Source organism: Marmota monax, unplaced genomic scaffold (assembly GCF_021218885.2).
Source record: "Marmota monax isolate L192 unplaced genomic scaffold, Marmota_monax_Labrador192_F-V1.1 WCK01_AAM20220418_F8-fsc00017, whole genome shotgun sequence".
Lineage (NCBI taxonomy): Eukaryota > Metazoa > Chordata > Mammalia > Rodentia > Sciuridae > Marmota > Marmota monax.
Genome location: NW_026695241.1, coordinates 21,756,263 through 21,778,963, shown reverse-complemented (window position 1 = coordinate 21,778,963; position 22,701 = coordinate 21,756,263). Strand labels below are relative to the sequence as shown.

General features: G+C 37.9%; 1 protein-coding gene across 2 annotated transcripts in view; it reads left to right on the top strand.

The window, feature by feature from the left end:
* The window catches only part of Psen1 (presenilin 1), a 64,223-nt gene that overhangs the window by 4,631 nt on the left and 36,891 nt on the right, over positions 1-22,701 (top strand). The window contains exons 2-3 of one of the 2 annotated variants that reach the window (XM_046440961.2): positions 4,215-4,296; positions 4,383-4,510. In XM_046440961.2, coding sequence (XP_046296917.1) covers positions 4,436-4,510 — 75 coding nt within the window. In that variant the 5' untranslated portion in view covers positions 4,215-4,296; positions 4,383-4,435. Of the gene's footprint in view, positions 1-4,214; positions 4,297-4,382; positions 4,523-22,701 lie in introns of both variants that reach the window. The other variant, XM_046440959.2, reaches the window with a different exon arrangement.

The following is a 22,701-nucleotide window of genomic DNA, read 5'->3' as shown; positions in this document are numbered from 1 at the left end:
TAGACTTCATCCTTTTGAAAAATAAATACTAGGATTGTGCTATGGAGAATGGTTTTGGTACTTCAGGTTTTAATTTATAGTTAGAGCAGTTATTGAAGTTAAAGATCTCATTTACTTGTAAGCAGTAGGTTTTACTGGTAATAAAAATCAGCTCAATATATCTTAGCCCTCATTGCTATAAATTCCTATAGGGCAGAGATGGAATTTTACAAAGGCAATAGAATATAACATCCAGTTCCTTTGTTTGCCAGATCTGACTTGGGCAGGGTCAATTAACTTCTGTCTGCCATGATGTTTTTATCTGTAAAATAAGTACAGTGAAGATAATAAGTTTGCTAAATCTCAGTGTCTTGAGTTTTGTAAGGAAGTAGATGGTGTTTATCTTATTTAGCAAAAGAATAATCACTTTCTTATTGTTTAGTATTATTCTAAATTTATAGTACAAGGTTATAGGTTATTCTGATCTTATTTAAATGTATAATCGCCTTTCTCCTGCTTTTATTTTACCAGTAAATGTAATATACTTTATTCCATTTATTATGTTTTATTTATGTTCACCTGCATTACCCTTTCTTGCCTTCTGTCTTTGTTTTGTTTGGCTAACACTGTCTTTTTTACTTATTTCGTTTATGACGTATCATATAAGAAAGTTAATGGCCGGGTGCAGAGGCTCACTCCTGTAATCCCAGTGGCTGGAGAGGCTGAGGCAGGAGGATTTCGAGTTCAAAGCCAGCCTCAGCAAAAATGAGACACTAAACCACTCAGTGAAACCTTGTCTCTAAATCAATTACAAAATAGGGATGAGGGTGTGCCTCAATGGTTGAGTACCCCTGAGTTCAATCCCTGGTACCAAAAAAAAAAAGTTAATGACAGATTTCTAAGGATTTTCTATACTAGAGCTGTACTTTCAGTGATATAGTTGTCAGAGTGATTCCGCCGGTTATTGGTGACAAGTTCTGCTTTGTCATATATTGAGGTATAACATTAGAGAAGAATACTGTGGCAAACATATAAAGCAGGGTTTATTTAAAAAGGGAGTAACATAGACTCCTTCCAGCAGGAAGAAGGGGGCCATAGCTGATATCCTGGTATCCCAAGAAGTGAGGGGTTTTTGCCCTTTTTTGTATGTCTCAGGCTTCCTTTGTTCTCCTGCTCTCTTCCCCTTATCTCTCTCCTTCCTGCATATGTGAGTAGGCCCAAGAGAGCTCAGGTGGGGTGGCCAAAAGGTGAGAAGCAGATAAATGGGGGAAGGGCCAGATGGAGCAGCCCAGGACCCATTAATTAACTACTTTTATAACTCCAGGGAGGGAGGGACAATTCCTGGGACAGGTTACCTTAGCAACAGGTTGGAGCAGGGGCAAGGTATCTTGGTAAGGGTGGAGGAAGGGCTCTGAAGGCATTTCATTCCCTCAGGGGGCAGTCTGCAACTTCCCAGACCCACTCCAATTGGCCTCCTTGATCCAGCCTGACTCAATTTACCTATCAATCCTGACTGCCTGTCTAATTTTGGCTTCACGAGCAGCCAGTGGGCATAACTGTTAAGAAATTTTCCAATGTGATATCTTTAAGCAAAAAAAATTTGTGGTTAGCAAGTGTTTTTGTGGAAAGGAATGGCATAATATGTACTCTGCTCACCATTAATGGTACACTAATGTTAAAATTTCAACCACACAATTAACTTAAAAATCTAGTAAGGTGTGGGACACATGTCTTTAATCCCAGAGGCTCAGGAGGCTGAGGCAGGAGGGTCACAAGTTCAAAGCCAACCTCAGTAAATTAGTGAGTGCTTAACCAACTCAGTGAGATGCTGTCTTTAAATGAAATATAAAAAAGGGCTGGGAGAGCTGGGCTTGTGGCTCAATGATAGAGCACTTGCCTAGCATATGTGCAGTATTGGGTTTGATCCTCAGCACCGCATATAAACAAATAAATAAAATAAAGGTCCATCAACAACTAAAGATATATTAATAAAAGGGGGGGGGATGTGGCTCAGTGGTTTAATGCCCCTGGTTAAATCCCTGATAACTCCCCTCCCCCCAAAGAAGTAGAAAATAAATAAAAAATAAAAATCTAGGAGTTTAAAGTAAGGACATTTACTTTGACTACTTACTGTTCATTGAAGCATAATATGGAAGTGCCACAGATCATGGGACTGCAGCTCAGTGCTTTTTTACAAAGTGAAACCCATTTGTAGCTGGCACCCAGGTTAAGAAACAGGACAGTCCCTGTACTCCAAAAGCTTTCCACAGCCCCTCTTCCAGTGAAGAGACACCCCCCCCCATAAAAGTAATTGTTTTTTGTTTTTGTTGTTTTTTTTTTAAAGAGAGAGAATTTTTTAAAATACTTATTTTTTGGTTTTTGGCGGACACAACATCTTTGTTTGTATGTGGTACTGAGGATCAAACCCGGGCCGAACGCATGCCAGGTGAGCCTGCGACCGCTTGAGCCACATCCCCAGTCCAAAAGTAATTGTTTTCATTTGCATTTTCAATTTATTTTATCCTAAAACATTTACATTTACCATGTCTTACTTAATACTGATTTCCAACTCGCTGATCCCATGCCAGTTGGCTGTAGGCTGAGGGGAAGGGAGGAGAAAGGTGGACATGGTATATAAGAGCATGTATGCCTAGTTGGTTGAAAAGTTGACATGAGGGGCTGGAGTGTAGCTCAGTGGTAGTGCAGGTGCCCTAGCCTGAAGGAGGCCCTGGATTAGGTCCCCAGCACCCCCACAACCTTCATGATTTGAATGACCCAAATACAGGTAAATGAGGGCTAATTTGAACTTTACTAGAGGAAAAAGGTGCTTTATGCATTTTTTTAAATGACAAATAATTAGAAGAAAAAAATTGGAATATTTAAAGGTTAGAGAATCATGAACTTAACAGTGAAAATGAAATGCGACATTGACAAAATGCTTTTTAATATAAACATGTACATGATGATGATTTATTTTATTTTTGTTGTGAGGTTTGAACCCAGGGCCTCATATGTGCCAGGCAGTTGCTCTATCCCTGAGCTACACTGCCAGCCTCCATGATAATGTTTTAGATATTGTGTTTAGTATATTCCAGGATACTTCTTAGGTATGTAAACAGATCATTCTCTTCTATGAAAAGTTGAAGTCCTAAAGGATTTGCTGGTAAAAATTAAGGTAGCCAGGCAAATTGGAATGTGGCCTCCAGGAGGCTGAAGTGTGAGAGACAGTTGTGTCTGTAAGTAGCTGTGCCAGGTGGCAAAGGAGAGACCTGGGGCTGGGAGTCAGAAGTCTGTGATTTGTGTCCTGTTCTCCATGACTATATGTCTATAAACAAGTCACTGAACTTTTCTGGATCCCTTTCTTTTTTTTGTGTGTGGTGCTGGGGGTTGAACCCAGGGGCTCTTGCATGTGAGGCAAGCACTCTACCTACTGAGCTATATCCCCAGACCCCCTTTCTACTTTTTAATTTTTAGTTTATTGATTTTTTTGTGTGTGTTTGTGCTGGGGATTGAACTCAGGGCCTCTGGCATGCTAAGTACTGACACACACCCTAACCCCTTCCTCTGCTTTTATGAAATAGATGTTACTTGTCTACTATGCCTTGAGGCATTGTATTAGGATAAAATAAGACAACAGAAAGAATTTTGCAAAATTAAAAATAATTAGACAAATGTTTTGTTTTTGTGGTGATGGGGTTTGAACTAAGGGCATCATGCATATAAGTGTTTCACCCCTGAGCCACTCCCCCAGCCCATAGACAAATGATTGTATAGAGATATAAAAATTAAGTTGCAGTGGGACATGCCTATAATCCCGGCAGCTCAGGAGACTGAGGCAGAAGATTGCAAGTTGGAAGCCAGCATGGGCAATTTAGGGAGACCCTGTCTCAAAAAAGGCTGCAGATGTAGCTCAGTGGTAAAATGCCCTGGAGTTGAATCCCCACTACCACACACACTATATATATTGATTGGAGTGGTTAGCATGGCAAAAGAAGTATTAAACCGTCTTTAAAATCTTCTCTCTTTACTGTTAATCTAAAATAGTTGAGTATCTTTGTATTTGAGATCTCATTGTCAGAGAGGTGCCTTGAGCTGACAGTGCATCTCTCAGTCAAAGATCATGGCAAAGTTCCACATTTCTGGTTTGCAAGTTGGCCTTGTAAGTATTTAATGAGTATGAACTGATTTACTAGGATTTGACCAACTAGGACTGACCTGATTAAATCCCATTTCAGATCTGATACAGGAGCCTACAAGTGACAACAGCCTTCAAGGTCCTTAGACAGCTTGGCTTGGAGGAGAACACATGAAAGAAAGGTTTGTTTTTGCTGGATTTAATTTATAAAAGAGATTAAAAAATAAAAGTGTAATTGTAGTGAAAAAGTTCTGTTTTTCCCTTTCAGAGCCCCAGGAAGCTTTGTTTTCTGTGAAAAAGTATTTCTATACAGTTGCTCCAATGACAGAGTTACCTGCACCCTTGTCCTATTTCCAGAATGCACAGATGTCTGAGGACAACCACCTGAGCAATTCTGTACGTAGCCAGGTACAGTGTCAGCCTCTGAAACTTCCCTTGCCAGATTGTGGGTTAAGTTGTCAGCTCCCTTACTTCCAAGAGATGCTAAAGGAGATGGGCAGGCTTTTTCTACTATGCTAAATGTATGTATTTGTGAACTTCTACTGAGAGCAAAGCGTTGAACCCTTCTGTGCTGGGGGACAAAAGGCGAGTGTTGGTTTTTTTAAATTTTTTTTGGTACTGAGGATGACACCCAGGGCTTCCTTTGTACTAGCCAAGTGCTCTACCACTCCCAGCTTTGCAAGGCTGTTTAAGACAGACTTTAATGCATTTCCTCTCTGGCTCAGATATCACCACCTCAGTTGAAGCCTTCTCCAACTTCCTGAAGTGTGAGCATGTCACAGTCCACATTTTACCTGTCTTGCTCTTAGTCTTCCATGGGCTGAGAGCATTTTATTTATTTTTCCCAGTATCTGGTAAGGTTCCTGACAGTGTTTAATAAATGTTCATCAACAAAATGATTGCACAATGTGAGGATTAAGTTCAAAGGAGGGAATCAGGTAAGGAGCTGTGTTACGTGGCATGGGACATGGAGACTCTTCACTGACTGTACACAGACATCAAATCTGCCTGCAAACCCATTAGCTAATCATTACAGATTAAGTGAACCTCCACTCCCACCTTATTCCACTGAAGGCTTGTGAGATGACAGAAAATTGGTAGGATTTTTAGAAAATGGAGCCAGCTTGGAGGAAAACAAGGCTAGCTATAGTCTCTGCAAGGTTTGCCTTCTGGGCTAGTGTGTACTTGTTGCTAAAATCAGTCACAAAGGACAGATAAGTCTACCAGCCAGATCTACAGAGGGATAGTTCACAGAATGGGCACTCAAACTAGAGGATTAGATGGCTTGAAGTTTTTTACATTCTGATGGTTTAGGATTCCTCATTTTTCTCGTCTGTAGAAGTAGGCGATTTACTAGATAATCTCAAAATTCTCTTCATATACATAAGCAATTTTTATTAAATAATACTGTTCATGTTTTAGAACTATGTATAAATGTATGTGTCTAATAAAAGTTGTAAAAGAAAGTTCCTACATTTTTGAAATTTAAACATGTAAGTATAGGATTAGTTTTTAGAATTTATGTATATAGACATGCATGTAGTCCTTCATTTATTTTCTCCTCTTGTGCAAATATAAAAATTATTCTGTTTATGAATATTAGGTAGTTTCCAATTTTCACAGTGACTGGCAGTGCTGCAGTCACATTCTCATTCATTAATCCTTGTGCACATGTGTTGAATTTCTCAAGAATAGTTTCTGTGATTTATTGTATGGATCTTAAACTATTTTAACGATTGCCAGAATGCTGTTCAAGATGATTTTATGTCAGGAGCATATATATGTATTTAATTGTTTATGCATGACAGTAGAACAAAAGGAAAGTTATGTCAGATTCATTGTATTGTCTTTTCTATTCCCATCCCCCCATCCCCCCTTCTCCAATTTGGTGAACCTCCACTCCCATCTTATTGTGAGTCAGCATCTGCATATTGGGGAGAACATTTGGCCTTTGGTTTTTTTGGGGTTGGCTTATTTTATTTAGCATGATAGCATCCAGTTCCATCCGTTTACTGGGAAATACATAATTTTTAGGAATATGTTGATGGGTCCTTTCTTTAACATCCTTGATGACATAATTTAGTTAAGACAGTTATGACTGTTGTCTAACTTGTTGCCTGTCATTTTGATGGGATTAAAATGGTGTATCATTTATTTATTTATTTGTTTTTCTTAAAAAAAGATTTTGGAGGGGTGTACAGGGAATTGAACCCAGGGGTATTTTACCACTGAGCTGCGTTCCCCAGACCTTTTTTTTTTCTTTTTTTTTAAAAAAAAGGAAAGAAAGAAAGAAAGAGAGAGAGATGGGTGCTGGGATTGTACCCAGGGCCTTGTGCATGCTGAGCATGCATTCTACCACTGAGCTATACCCCCCAGCCTTCATGCTATTTTAGTTGTATATTCATAATTTTTCTTAAGCTTATTGGACATTTTTGCTTTCTTTTTTGTGAATTGTGCCTTTATGTTCTTTTCCCATTCTTTTATTGGTTGTGTGTCTTTTTCTTACTGATTTTATAGAAATAGATATTTTGGGGGGTAATTAGCTCATGTTGTTTATATGCTTTTCATATATTTTCTCCAAGTCTTAGTTTCATTTTGTTTATGGTCCATAGTTTAAATATTTTAAGTAAGGGAATTGATCTTTCCTTTAAAAATGTGTAGTATTTAGCTGGGCTTGGTGGCACATTCCTGTAATCCACACATTCCTGTAATCCCAGTTATTTGGGAGGCTTAGACAAAAGGGTTATAAATTCTAAGTCAGCCTGGCAAATTTAGCAAGACACTGTCTAAAATTAGAAAAAGAACTGGGGTATAGCTCAGTGGTACAGAACCCCTGGGTTCAATCTCTAGTACTGCAAAAAGATAAAGTAAAAATAATGATGGTGGTGATGAGGAATGTATTCATAATTTTTCAATTAAAAATAGTTTTAGAGCTGGACATGGTGGTGCTTGCCTATAATCCCAGTGACTCAAGAGGCTAAGACAGGAGGATTGCAAGTTTGAAGCCAGCTTGGGCAATTTAGGAAGACCATCAACAACTTAGCAAGACCCTGTCTAAAAAGAAAATAAATAAAAAGGTCTGGGGAGGGCTGGGGATGTGGCTCAAGCGGTAGCGCACTCGCCTGGCATGCGCGGGGTGCTGAGTTTGATCCTCTGCACCACATAAAAATAAAATAAAGGTGTTGTGTCCTGAAACTAAAAAATAAATATTAAAAAATTCTCTCTCTCTCTCTCTTTTTTTTTTTTAAAAAAAAAAGGTCTGTGGAACGCAGCTCAGTGGTAAAATACCCCTGGGTTCAATTCCCTGTACACCCCCCCAAAATCTTTTTTTAAGAAAAATGTTTATTATAGATTTGGCAGGCCTAAATATGAAAAAAAAATCTTTTTATTTTTTATAAAGACTGAAGTAAAGTACTCAACCCAAAATTTCTGTGTAGTCAGCTGTTCAGTCATAGTATAATATACAATATTGTATAATATACAATATACTGAAAAATTAGGAAAAGAAAAAGAAGGGTAATCGTGGTAACTTTCCCCTTTGTTTTCCATTCCCATCCTCCCATTTTCCTCCCCCATCCCCCTTCTCTAATTTGGTGAACCTCCACTCCCACCCTATTGTGAGTCAGCATCTGAATATTGGAGAGAACATTTGGCCTTTGGTTTGGTTCTATTTCATAGTTACCTCATCTCATAATTAAAAAAAAAAAGTTAGAAAGGGAAAAAAAATTTCTTTTTTTTTTTTTTTTTTCCCCCGTACCAGGGATGGAGCTCAGGGGCACTCAACCACTGAGCCACGTCTCCAACCCTTTTTTGTGTTTTAGAGACAGGGTCTCACTGAGTTGCTTAGTGCCTCGCTTTTGCTGAGGCTGGCTTTGAACTCGTGATCCTCCTGCCTCAGCCTCCCAAGCCACTGGTATTACAAGTAAGTGCCACCTGCCTAGCAGGAAAACTTTTTAATATGAGGGAAAGTACACAAAGGCAATATGTTACCTGAGGAGTCTTTGGAAAGAGAGTGGACATTCAAGGGGTTCTGTGATGGCACACTGGAATAATGGGGAAGTTAGAACAGCTGATGTAAAAGAAACCAAAAAAAGCTTGATATTGTGGAGCCTTTGAGAGCACACTTTTTGATAACTGGAGTTTGTAAGATTGAAATGGTTATAATGCATTATAGAAAATTTATATTAAAAATTGTAAAAGTTTGCATTTATCCTTCAAGTTTTGGTTATCTGAAAAACTAACCCTTATAAAACATCTTGATCCCTGCCAGTGCCAGATGAGAGGGCCTGTTGCTTTGTTCTCATCTTTTCACTTTTTTGGAATTCTTTTACTTTTTTTAAAAAAAAATTTTATATTTTAGTTTTATTTATTTATTTTTTATTTTTATGTGGTACTGAGGGTCGAACCCAGTGTCTCACGCATGCCAGGCAAGTGTGCTACCACTTGAGCCACATCCCCAGCCCCTCTTTTACTTTTTTATTTGTTGACCATATCTGGTAGAGTTTTTTGGACATCCAGTATATCTAAAACAATACAAATCTCCCAGGAAAAGAACAAAGAAGTTTTAGAGTTTTTTCCTCATGCTAGCTAGAAAGAGAAATTTTAAGATTTGATAGCTGCAAATAAAAGTCTGAAGTGAATCCTATCAGTTGCTAAAGACTTCAGCTTTCTTGTAGAGGTTTTCTGGGCTCCCTCTTCTCTGGGTGCACTTCCTTAGCCATCTCATATCTCTGCTCTGGCTGCCATGTTGCATCTGCATTGCTCTCTTCATGTGGGGCACATCTATAATTGTTATGTAGAACATCTAGCAAATGATAGCTTGATCTGTCATAAGAGCCCACTGGAGAATCCATTTTATTATTTTCCCTCAGGAATATGCATCCTGGCTCCCCTTAGAGATGACATTCAGGTGAAGGTTTCACTGCCTTTCATTTCTTTACCTTCTACCTCTAACTAAAAGCCAGCATGGCCTTCACATTTGTTTTGGCTTTTGGTTGGCTGTGTCTTTAGGGACTGGAGACTAGAAGATAGACTGACTAATGATTCAGCTGTTTCTGAAAAAGGGCAAAGTGTACAAGTTGTGACATATCTGAACTTCTTTATTTATAAACTGGGTATTAAAATAGTTCTGATAAGATCATTGGGCACATGGTTTGTCAATAGACAATAGATTATTATCATAATCTTTTGGTTTACTTCTTTTATATTAATTTATAGGGTTTTATTTTTCTGTTGCAAAATTTTGACAGGCGAGCTTTTTCCTTGACTTGTTGTATTTTTGCTAGAAGTCAGCCTGCATTCCATTTCTACAGACATTATAGGATGTGCTGAATCCAGACTGTTATAGGACTGGAATCTGCCAGGAAACTGAGGCAGTGCAGAGACCTCCTTCAAGCCTGAGTCTTGTGATCATGCCACAAAGATTCCAGACATGTTGCCCAGATTAACAGGCATGAATTTATTAGAAGGGATAGGAAAGGGGAAAAGAGGACAGACACTCGTAAGGGAGAGAGTAGGTCCTCTCAGAGAGGTAAGGGACAGTGCACCTCTCCTGCCCTCCAGTTTTATTAGGGATCCTAGGAAAGTTTCCAGAGAGTCCCACCCAGTCTACCTCTTGACTTTTGACTGATACAGGATGACCACTGCCATAACAGTTGCTGACTGGCTCTAACTAGAACCTATTCTTACAGATTTTATGGTTAGGGGGAATTATCCTTATCTGCTCGAGTTCTGGGATCTGTCTGGTCTATGCAGGGTCAGAAAATTCCCCGTGTTCAGGGTCTTGTGTTCTTCCTGTAGGTACTTCAGAGCCTGCATTTCTCCTGCCGATAACAGGTTGTTTGCTGCAGAATGTAACATACCTGTGGATTTAAGCCAGGCAGGGCTACAGGTAAATTATTTTTTAAGAGAAAGCATATGGGTGTCAGCATAGTGGGCTCATTTTATAGAATTATTCCTCATGTGCCTACCACTCATGTCTCTGTCCTCTATCACAGGTGAAATTGAAAATGTAAACTTCACAATAGTGAAAATTCATGGTTTTGATTTGGTATAGATTTACATCTTTTTTGTGGATCAATTGGACCTGTTCTGCTTTTCTAAGATATAAAAGAGTAAAGTTTTTTGAAAGAAATCTAGAAGTAGTTTAGTAATTTATATATACACACACATATACATATATACGTATATATGTGTATATTTATAGTTGGACATAATACATTTATTTAATTTATTTTTTTATGTGGTGCTGAGGATTGAACTCGTTGCCTCGCATGTGCTAGGTGAGCACTCTACCGCTGAGCCAAAACCCCAGCCCCGTTTATATTGTTATTGAAGCCTTATGGACTATATCTTGCAGCCTGGTGTTGAGACCTTACTGTTCATTGGAATTCCCTGGAGGAAATTCTTTGGCCCCAAACCAAATTCCTGATTTGTATCTGGGATGGGGCCAGAACTTGTATGTGTGACCAGTTGCCACGTTTTGCCATTGTTTCTGCTCTGGGAACTGTAATTTGGGAGCAACTGCATTTGCATAAAGAACTAAAATGACATTAGAGAAAAACAATTATATTTGTAAGTTGAAACTTCAATGTTTTTTTCATATTAGTTTATCCTGACCACATTTCTTAGTCCTTAAGGAAATAAATTGTCAACAGATTTTTGATTTAGAGTAGAAAATTATCAGTCATTTGTAGTAATCATTGAAAGACCAGGAATTGCTAAAGAACATATGTTAATCTACTTTCAGCTGCCAAATTGGCATTAAAATATGCCTCATCTTTTGGGCTGGGGTTGCAGCACAGTGGTGGAGTGCTTACCTAGCATGTGTGAAGCACTGGATTTGATCCTCAGCACCATATAAACATAAAAAAAAAATGAAGGCATTGTGCCTATCTACAACTAAAACAAACTTTTTTAAAAAAGGTGTGTCTGGTCTTTATAAATGAAGGTCAACCACAATAATCTTTCCAAATGTTGAAACATTAGATGCAGAGAACTTTAGTAAATTGTCAGCAAATCAAACATAGACTGGCAGAAATAGTGTCATTTCTTGGATGATGCCTGGATCACTTTTTTTTTAATATTTATTTTTTAGTTGTAGTTGGACACAATACCTTTATTTTATTTATTTTTATGTGGTGCTGAGGATCAAACCCAGGACCTTGCACATGCTAGGCGAGTGCTTTGCCACTGAGCCACAACCCACCCCTGATTACTTTTTTGAGTGTGAAAAATCTATAAAATCAAACAGAAAGCAAATCTACAAACTGTTTAAATAATATTTAACTACTTGGCACATTGAGAAGAGAAAAATTTTAAAAAGGGTGCTCTAACTGCAAACTGAATTGGACCTACAGGTCCCATCATCCTGACAGTGTATTGCTTGAAATAATGAATTTGTTTTCCTAGTTATGTTAAAGTGAAGTGAGGAGGAAAAGAACTGAAAATCTTGTTGACCTCTAGAAGATTGTACTAGCTTTTGCTTGACAATAAAGTTGAAAATCTTAAGCACAGATCTCAATAATTTGTCAAGAAACACTAACAAGCCTAACACAACAGCCCCATAAATGTTAAATATTATCTCTAACCTGTTAGTCAATTGTTCAGGGAAATGACAGTCCTTTTTGGCATACACTAATAATGGTTACACCTCTGACTCCAGGGAATGGCAAAGCTTGGGCAGGTGCCGGCTGGACTTCTATCTGTTGTTGGAATTATATTGCCTATGATTAAAAATGTTTTCAAGTTTTCCACTTAACTTGCCAGTTTTTTGGTTAAGTTACTCTTCCAATTCATCCAGTAGTGCAAGCTTAGAATACCTCATTTCTAATTGTAGAAATCCAAACAATAAAGTCTTGTTTTTTGTTTTTTTAATGGCAATTTCCTTAAGGTGTAATTTATTTTTAAATGAATTAGATAGCAAGGCTTTGTAAAAATTAACCACAACTTCCCTGAATATTGCTAAGAAAAATTCATTTTACGAGAAGCAGTTTGTCTTCTTGATGCTTCTGTACCAAAGTCTTATGGGATTATTCTTTCTTCTTTTTGTGGTGCTGGGGATTGAATTCAGGGACTGGTGTATACTAGGCAAGCCCTCTACCGCTGAGCTACATCCCAGTCCTATATGTGTATATGTTGAAAAACATTAGAATTTGAGGCATTGTAAAGTTTTCGTTTTCTTTGTAAAATCACCTGTCTGTATGCAATTACACAAAATTATAAACTTGAGTGTGGCAAAAACTGCCATGAACCGAGTCAAAAAACAGACTAGGGCAAAGACTTATAATGCATAATGGCACTCAGCATTTCCACTTCTAGAAATTTATTTTATAAATATATTACAATAAGACTGCCAGGAAACAGACAAGAATTTTTATTAAGGGCTAAAGATATGGTTCATTGGTAGAGCTTTGCCTAGCATGTGCAAGGTCCTGGATTCCATCCTCAACACTGGAAAAAAAGAAGCATTCTTTGTAGTAGTGAGAATTTGGAGATGATCTCACATCTTCATCATTGGGGCATTACTTACTTATGGTTTTCCTGGTTAGTAGTACAAGGTTATGGCTAACAAAGGTTTTTGATTAAATTGTCTCCTTTTGAATCTCTGCTCGAGAACTTCTTAGCTCTATGATCTTTTGGCAAATTATCTGTCCTTGTTAACCTTTTGTTTCTTTATCTTTAAATGAAGTTTATAGTAATAAATTTAAAGAGTTTTAAGATTAAGATAATTCACTAGATGTTCTTAGCATACTGTCTGGCATATACTTTTCATTAAATTATCAAAATTGTCAATAGTATTATTATGATGTTATATTTAATAATGAGGTATATTTGTATGTCCAGAATAGAAATGTATTTGAATACATTAAATGATAAAGTAAATTGTAGAATAGATTTTTTTAAAAATATCTAAAATTGATGACATGCATGGTGGTGCATGCGTGGTGGTGCATGCTTGTAATCCCAGCAACAGGAGGCTGAAGTTGGAGCATCACAAGTTTGAGGCCAGCCTCAGCAACTCTGTGAGACCCTGTCTCAAAATAAAATTTAAAAGGGTCCGGGGATGTAGCTCAGTGGTAGAGCCACCCCTGTGTTCAACCCCCTAATAACATTATCAACAACAAAAAAAAAATCCGAAAAGTGTGCCAGGTACAGGGGTGTTCAGCTGTAGTTCCAGCCACTCGATAGGCTAAGGAGAGTCTGAGGGTTGCTTGATTCCAGGAGTTTAAGACCAGCCTGGGCAACATAACAAGACTCTATCTCAACAAAACAAAACAAATCTAAAAGTGGATTATATTGCTCACCGTTTCATATTGTGGATCATATGTGGGTATGAGATTAGAGAGGATACTTACTTTCTGTGTCATAAACTTATAACATTTCTTACAATTTTAGAAATAAGGGGTAGGGTTGTAGCTCAGTGGTTGAGCGCTTGCTTTGAATGCATGAGGCACTGGGTTCGATCCTCGGCACCATATAAACAAATAATAAATAAAAAATTGTAGAAATAATTTTTTAAAAATCCAGGCAAATACTAATATTTACATTTTGCTGCTTAAGAAATAACCTTCCCATTTCAAGGTGCATAGGCCTTGTATGGCTGGATCTATGCTTGCATCATGTTCTCAGAGTGCATGCATGTAAATGAAGCCCTGATAAAGTGCTGCAGAGGCTCTGAGGAACCTGGCTCTGAGGGTTAGCCTCCCACACACTCGCCCTTCCCACAGGACCCCACCCTCCTTGAGACTCACAACGTTTATATAGTGAGTAATCTTTCTCTTTGCCACTGAAATGAAATAATTTATAATGGCTACAACACTGGTTTTTCTGAGCTTTAAGAATAGCCTTTTAAAACTGTGGTATATGTACACAATGGAATATTACTCGTCATTAAAAGAGAATAAAATCATGGTATTTGTAGGTGAACAGATGGAGTTGAAAAATATCATGCAAGTGAAGTAAGCCAATCCCAAAAGCCAAATGCAAATGTTTTCTCTAATATATGGATGCTGATCCATAATGGGGGGGTGTGTGGGGAGGAATGGAGGAACTTTAGATAGGGCAAAGGGGAGGGAGGGAAAGGGAAGGGGGATGGGGGGTAGGAAAGATGTTGGAATGAGGTGGGCATCATTACCCTAAATACATTTATGAAGACATAAATGGTGTGACTCTACTTTGTGTACAACCAAAGATATGAAAAATTATGGTCTATATGTGTACTATGAGTTAAAATGCATTCTGCTGTCATGTATAACAAATTAGAATAAATAAATTTTATGGGGCTGGGGATGTGGCTCAATCGGTAGCGAGCTCGCCTGGCGTGCGTGCAGCCCGGGTTCGATCCTCAGCACCACATACAAACATAGATGTTGTGTCCGCCGAAAACTAAAAAAAATAAATAAATAAATAAATAAATTTTAAAAAATATTTTTTAGGGGCTGAGGTTTGTGGCTCAGTGGTAGAACACTTGCCTTGCACATGTGAGGCGCTGGGTTCGATCCTCAGCACCACATAAAAATAAATAAGGGGGCTGGGGTTGTGGCTTAGCAGTAGAGTGCTGGCCTAGCATGTGTGAGGCCCTGGGTTTGATCCTCTACACCATATAAAAATAAATTTTAAAAAAGGTACAATACCTTTGTGTCCAACTACAACTAAAAAATAAACATTTAAAATAAATAAATAAAAGGCATAGTATTCAACTAACTACGATTAAAAAGAAGAAGAATTATTTTTAAAAAAATATATTTTTTTAGTTGTGGGTGGACACACTACCTTTATTTTATTTTTATGTGGTGCTGAGGATCAAACCCAGTGCTTCGTGCATGCTAGGCTAGCACTCTACCACTGAGCCCCAGCCCCAGGAAGGAAGGAAGGAAGGGAGGGAGGGAGGGAGGGAAGGAAGGAGGGAAGGAAAGGAAAGAAGGCCTTTAAGAGCAAAAACTATGGAGACAGTTGAAAGATCAATGGTTAGGAAAGAGAGTGGGACAGAAGTACTGCACTGGTAGAGTGGTAGATAGGTGTCATGTACACTTGTCCAATCCTGCAGAATGTACACTAAGATTAAACCCTGGTGGGCCCCTGTGGGTTTTGAGTGACAATGACATGTGAGTATAGGTTCATCCATTGTAATAAATGAACTACTCTGGTGCCATGATGTTGATAATGGAAGGGGCTGTTTATGTACATGTGTGGGCAAGGGGTTAATGGGAACCCTACTTTCTGCTGTGTTTTGCTCTGAGCCTAAAACTGCTCTAAATTCTTTTCTTTTTTTTAAGTTGTAGATGGACACAATACCTTTATTTATTTATTTATTTTTATTTTTATGTGGTGCTGAGGATTGAACCCAGGGCCTCACATGTGCTAGGAAAGTGCACTACTACTGAGCCACAACCCCAGCCCTCTAAATTCTTTTTTGAAAGAAATGAACTATCAAATCATATGCTAAAGCCTTTAAGTTCCTATCTTTTAGGAATACATACTAAAATATTTATGAAGGAAATGATATACCTGAGATTTGCCTTAAAATAATTCCAGAGAGATAAAGTGGATGTAAGAATAAAGAAACAAGATTAGCTATGAATAAATTTCACATGGGGCTTCACTATGAACTTCTGATAGTACTTGTTTGCACTTTTTCCATAATGAAAAGGTTTTTTTAAAATTTTTTAAATTAGCCTTGAAAATAATGCTATGCCTAAATCATTCTAATTTTTAGCTACCAAGGTTTTTTTCATTTTGGAAATCCCTCATATTTCTTCTATCATCTTCCTCTCATTATACCCTTGAAATAACCACAGCAGTCAAAATATTGAATATATCAATCACCCCAAAAGTTACCTCTTGGGGTTGTGGCTCAGTGGTGGAGTACTTGCCTGGCATGTGGGAGGCACTGGGTTCAATTCTCAGCACTGCATATAAATAAATGAATAAAATAAAGGTTCATCAACAACTAAAAAACACACATTTAAAAAAAAAAAAAGTTACCTCTTTTTCCTTTTGTAATCTTTTACTCTTATCCTTGCCTCTTCTGAGGCAACCACCAACAAATTTTTGCCACTATATTGTGGTTTTTGTTTCCTAGACTTATGTACCATTTATATCACAATAAACCTATTTTAATGGAATCATGCAGACTCTTTTGTCTGTCTTTCAGAATAATTATTTTGAGAGTTATCAATGTTAAATTATCAATAGTTTATGTAGTTTATTCCTTTTTATCCCTGCTTTGCATTCTTTGTAAGTATATGCCTCTTTTTTTTTTTTTTCTTTTAATCCATTTACTTGTTTGGATCTTTAGGTCATTTTCTAGTTTTGAGGTAAAGTACTATGAATATTTATGTACAAATCTTTGAACAAATGTTTTCATTTACCTTGGGTAAAGTCTGAGGTAAAATATGATCTAATATGGTAGGTTTTATTCAACTTTTTAAGATACTACCAATTTTCCAAATTGTTTATATAGTTTTACATTCCTTCTAGCAATATATAAGAGTTCCTCCACATCATGCCAGCACTTGACACAATCAGTCTTTAATTCTTAGACCTTTTAGTGTGTATGCAGTACTATCCCATTGTGGTTTTAATTCACATTTCTCTAATGAGTATTGGTGTTGAGTGTCTTTTCATGTGTTTGTCATTGATACCATCTTTAGTGACGTGTCTGTTCAAATCTCTTCCCTATATTGCTTTCTTATTGGATTTTGTGAGTTCTTAATATTTCTGGATACAAGTCCTCTATGATACATATATTTGTAAATATTTTCTCCAGTGTTTGGCCTACCTCATATATGTATATATTAGTTGTAGATGGATAAATACCTTTTTAAAAAAATTTTATAGTTGTTGATAGATCTTTATTTATTTATACATGGTGCTGAGAATCGAACCCAATGCCTCACACATGCCAGGCAAGTAGGCAAGTGCCCCAGCCCTATTTTCTTCATTTATGTTTATGTGGTGCTGAAGATTGAACCCAGTGCCTCACACATACTAGGCAAGTGATCTACCATTGAGCCAAACCCTGGCCCCATAATTCTTATTCTTGACTATAGTGAGTAATGCTACGGTGAACGTAGGTATGGAAGTATCTCTTGAGATCCTTTTTCAACTCAATTCTTTTGGGATTGCTGGATTATATGCTAATTATATTTTTAAATTTTTGAGATCCCTCTAAATTATTTTTCTTAGTGGTTGCACCATTTTACATTACCACCAACAATGCATAGGAGTTGCATTTTCTTCCCATCATCACCTGTTTGTTATTTCTGGTAATTCCCCCCGCGCCCCCCCCCCCCCCCCCCCCCAGTGCTGGGGATCCAGCCATGGCCTCAAGCATGCTAACAAGCACTCTACTACTGAGCTAAATCCTAGCCCCTAGTTTGTTATTTTGATGGTGGCCATTCAAGGTAGTGTGAAATGAAATTTAGTACATTATTTAGATATGATTTGCAGGTGTTTTCTCCTATTTACAGATTACCTTTTTTCTTGGTTGATTTTTTTTTTTTTTAACGTTATGTGCTGTTTTTAAGTTTGGTACACTGTCTACTTTTGCTTTTGATCTTTAATTTCTTTAATAGCAATATTTTGTAGTTTTCAGTATACAGGATTTGGGGGGCTCCCAAGGCCACCCTCAGGTTCAATAATGCATCTGAATGATTTACAGAACTACCAAAAGCTTTTATATTCAAATTACAGTTTATTACAGTGAAAGGATCCAGATTAATCTTAGCAAGGGCTGGGGATATAGCTCAGTTGGTAAAGTGCTTCCTTGCATGCACAAGGCCCTGGGTTCAATCCCCAGCACCACAAAACAAAACAAAACAAAAAAACCCAGATTAACTTTAGTAGAAGAAGGCACATAGGCAGGGCCCAGGGGACACAGGCACAAGCTTCCAGTTGTCTTTTCCCAGTGGAGTTTTATAGATGGCACTTAATTCTTTTGGCAACAGGTTTTGACAATACTCTTATCAGAGTTTTGCCAACCAGGGAAGCACACCCGACCTTGGTGTCCAGTGTTTTTATTAGGGTTGGGACAAATAGACATGGCTCTATTTCTCTATCCCCTTCAGAGATCAGGCTGATACTATGTGACCCAAAGCCCTACTGTAGATCATTGTTTCTAGCATAAAGTAGCTGGTTTTACCCAAGTCCTCTTAAAGATATAAACAATCTTAACAGGCAAGATATTCCAAGGACTCAAGAGTATCTTGCAGGAAATAGGCAGAGACTGAAGCTTATTTTGTCGTATGCATGGTTTGGACAACCCTCAGGTGCTGAGTTAATCCCTTTACAATAAGCCTTTCATATCTTTTCAACCTTCAGTCTCAGCTCAGGTATTTTCTGGTCATATTGTCCAAAAGTAGACCCATCCCAGGTGTTCTCTACCATTCTGTTTATTTCTTTTATAGTACTATTGTACTCTGTAATTATCTTTATTGGCTGTCTCTCTGTTTCAGAGCTGTACATGAGAGCAGGGACCTTTTTTTTATATATAATTTTGTATTTGTTCTTTTTCATTATACGGGACAGTGGAATATATTTTGGCATATCATACATACATGGAGTATAACTTCCCATTCCTGGGATTGTACATGATGCGGGGTTACACTGGTCATGTATTCATACATGAACATAGGAAAGTTATGTCTGATTTATTCTACTGTCTTTCCTATTCCCATCTCTCTCCCTTCCCATCATTCCCTTTTCTCTAATCCAAGGAACTTCCCATTCCCCATCCCCTACCGTATTGTGAGTTAGCATCCACATCAGAGTACATTTGGCTTTCAGTTTTTTTTTGTTTGTTTGTTTTGTTTTTTTAGAGAGAGAGAGAGAGAGAATTTTTAATATTTATTTTTTAGTTCTTGGCGGACACAACATCTTTGTTTTTTTGTATGTGGTGTTGAGGATCAAACCCGGGCTGCGCGCATGCCAGGCAAGTGCGCTACCGCTTGAGCCACATCCGCAGCCCTTGGCTTTCAGTTTTTTGGGGTTGGCTTATTTCACTTAGCATGATAGTCTCCAGTTTCAACCATTTAGTGACAGATGCCATAATTTCATTCTTCTTTATGGCTGAATAATATTCCGTCATGTATATGTACCACATTTTCCTTATCCATTCGTCTGTTGAAGGGCACCAGCAACTAGGTTGGTTCCATAGCTTAGCTATCGTCAATTGAACTGCTTTAAACATTGAAGTAGCTGTGGCACTATGGTATGCTGATTTTAAGTCCTTTGTGTTTTTGCCGATGAGTGGGATGACTGAGTTGAATGTTGGCTTCATTCCAAGTTTTCTAAGGTATCTCCATACTGTTTTCCATGGTGGTTGCACCAATTTGCAGTCCCACCAGCAATGTATGAGCATACCTCTCCCATCCCTCACATCCTGGACAACATTTATTGTCACTTGTATTCTTGATAATTGCTCTTCTGACTGGAGTAAGATGAAATCTCAGTGTAGTTTTAATTTGCATTTCTCTCATTGCTAGAGATGTTGAACATTTTTTCATATATTTGTTGACCAATACTATTTTCTCTTTTGTGAAGTATCTGTTTGGTTCCTTTGCCCATTTATTGACTAGGTTATTTGCTTTTTTGCTGTTAAGTTTTTTGAGTACTTTGTATATCCTTGAGATTAATGCCCTAGTAGCAGGTGGCAAAGATTTTCTCCCATGCTATAGGCTCTCTCTTCATATTTTTGATTGTTTCCTTTGCTGTGAAGAGGCGTTTTAGTCTTATACCATCCTGTTTATTGATTCTTTTGGGAGGGTGGTACTAAGGATCGAATTCAGGGGCACTTGACCACTGAGACACATCCCCAGCCCTATTTTGTATTTTATTTAGAGACAGGGTCTCACTGAGTTGCTTAGTGCCTCACTTTTGCTGAGGCTGTCCTTGAATTCATGATCCTCCTGCCTCAGCTGCTGGGATTACAGGCACGTGCCACTGCACCTGGCACATTTATTGATTCTCGATTTTATTTCTTGTGCTCTATAAGTCTTGTTGAGGAAGTCAGTTCCTAAGCCAACATGATGGAGAGTTGGGCCTACTTTTTCTTCTAGTAGGTGCAAAGTCTGGTCTAATGTCTAGGTCCTTGATCCACTCTTGAGTTTTGTGCAGGGTGAGAGATGGGTATCTAATTTCATTTTGCTACATATGGATTTTCAGTTTTCCCAGCACCGTTTGTTGAAGAGGCTATCTTTTCTCCAATGTATTTTTTCTTAATATTTTTTTAGTTGTTGATGGACCTTTATTTTACTTAGTTATATGTGGTGCTGAGAATTGAACCCAATGCCTCACACATGGTAGGCAAGCACTCTTGTACTGAGCTACAACCCAGCCCTCTCCAATGTATTTTTGTGGCACCTTTGTTTTTTTAAGAGAGAGTGAGAGATAGAGAGAATTTTTTAATACTTATTTTTTAGTTTTCGGCGGACACAACATCTTTGTTTTTGTATGTGGTGCTAAGGATCGAACCCGGGCCGCACGCATGCCAGGCGAGCGCGCTACCGCTTGAGCCACATCCCCAGCCTGGCACCTTTGAATAGTATGAAATAACTGTAATTATGTGGGTTTCTCTATATGTCTTCTTTTCTGTACTATTGGTCTTTTTTTTTAAAAAAAAAAATATTTATTTATTTATTTTTTAGTTTTCGGCAGACACAACATCTTTGTTTGTATGTGGTGCTGAGGATCGAACCCGGGCCGCACGCATGCCAGACGAGCACGCTACCGCTTGAGCCACATCTCCAGCCCATGTACTATTGGTCTTGTACTATTGGTTTTGGTGCCAGTACCATGCCGTTTTTGTTACTATAGCTCTGCAGTATAATTTAAGCTCTGGTATTGTGATGCCTCCTGAGGGCAGTGACCTTATCTGTCTTGTTCACTTGCTATGTCCTAGCATAGTGACTAGAACATAACAAGCATTCAGTATTTTTTTTATTTTTTATTTTATTTTTGGTGGTGGTGGAGATTGAACCCAGGGCCTTGTGCGTGTGAGGCAAGCATTCTATCAACTGAGCTATATTCCCAGGCCTAGTCTTTTTTTAAATTAATCAATGAATCTAATAATTATTACTTAGAAACAAAAACAAATTTACCATTAGCCAAATGGCAAACGATAAAGATGGTTCATTAAAAGAAAAAGTGTTCAAATTTCTTGGTCCTAAGAGAAATTAAAATTAAAATTATACTGAAATTTCCATATTTTACCTATAGGGTTTGGCAGAATCTAAGCAATGGCTAACAGAACATGTTGTTAGCAAGGGTGTGGTAAAGTAGGTGGTCTCTTACTTTGCTGAATCTAAATTCTTAAGGGAGTGGGTGTCTATGTGGGATTTGGCAAAATATATCAGTATGAAATGTGAATATACTTTATTCTACCAATTATACTTTAGAGAACTTACCCTAATATGCCCACATACATGTTAAATGATTTATGGGAGCATTTATTGCAGCATTGTATGTAAAGCAAAACATTGGAAGGAAGCAAGTTAAATGTCCATCATTAGGGGATTGGCCAAATAAATCATGATACATTCCTATACTGGCTATTAACTTTTCTTTTCTTTCTTTCTTTCTTTTTTTTTTTTTTTTTTTAAACAAAAGGAATGAGGAGCCAGGCATGCTGGCATGTGTCTGTAATCTCAGCTTAGGCTGAAGAAGGCTGAGGCAGGCTGAGGCAGGAGGATCACAGTTTGAGGCTAGCCTGGGCAACACAGCAAAACCCCATCTTAAAGAAAAGAAAAAACAAAAAAAAAACTGAATATGGATGTAATGATGTCTTTATACATTGATATATAAAAATTTCTAAGTTCAATGGTTAAGTGAAGAGGGCCAGAGATGTAGGTCAGTTGCCTAGCATACACTAAACCCTGGGCTTAATTCCTGGTACCAAAACAAACAAACCAATCCATGTAGTTGGTGGAGAAGGCAAAGCATAGTACATTTATTTTACTACCATTTATGTGAATATATATTTATGTGTGCCTGCATATGCATGGAGAAACTTAGGAGTTGCAGGAGAACAGTAACAGAAGTAAGCTGGGAAGTTAGGAAATGAGGTAGATTGTGTAGAAGGAGGTGATTTATTATACATATTTTTATAGCTTTTTTACTTTAGAATCATGTAGGTGTTTTATGTTTTAAATAAACTGTACCATTTAAAAAAGAAAAATTGAATCAGTTTTAAGCACGCCTGTAATTCCAGCAGCTTGAGAGTCTGAGGCAGGAGGATGGAGAGTTCAAAGCCAGCTTCAGCAACAGTGAGGCACTAAGCAATTTAGTGAGACCCTGTCTCCAAAAGAAATACAAAATAGGGCTGGGGATGTGGCTCAGTGGTCGAGTGCCCCTGAGTTCAATCCCCATATCCCCCCCAAAAAAATTAGTATACAAAGTATCCATTCTTTGTAGTATTTTAGATAATGGGGGAAAGAGAACTAGAAATTTTGAGTGTGACTGTTGTCGAGGAGACCATTTTAGTCTGGAGGTACAGCAGGGTGGGGTTGGTACTTCTTCTTTATGAACCAGAACATCCAGTATCGTGAATGAGCTTGTGATGGCCCCTTTCCTGCCTGACTTACGTAATA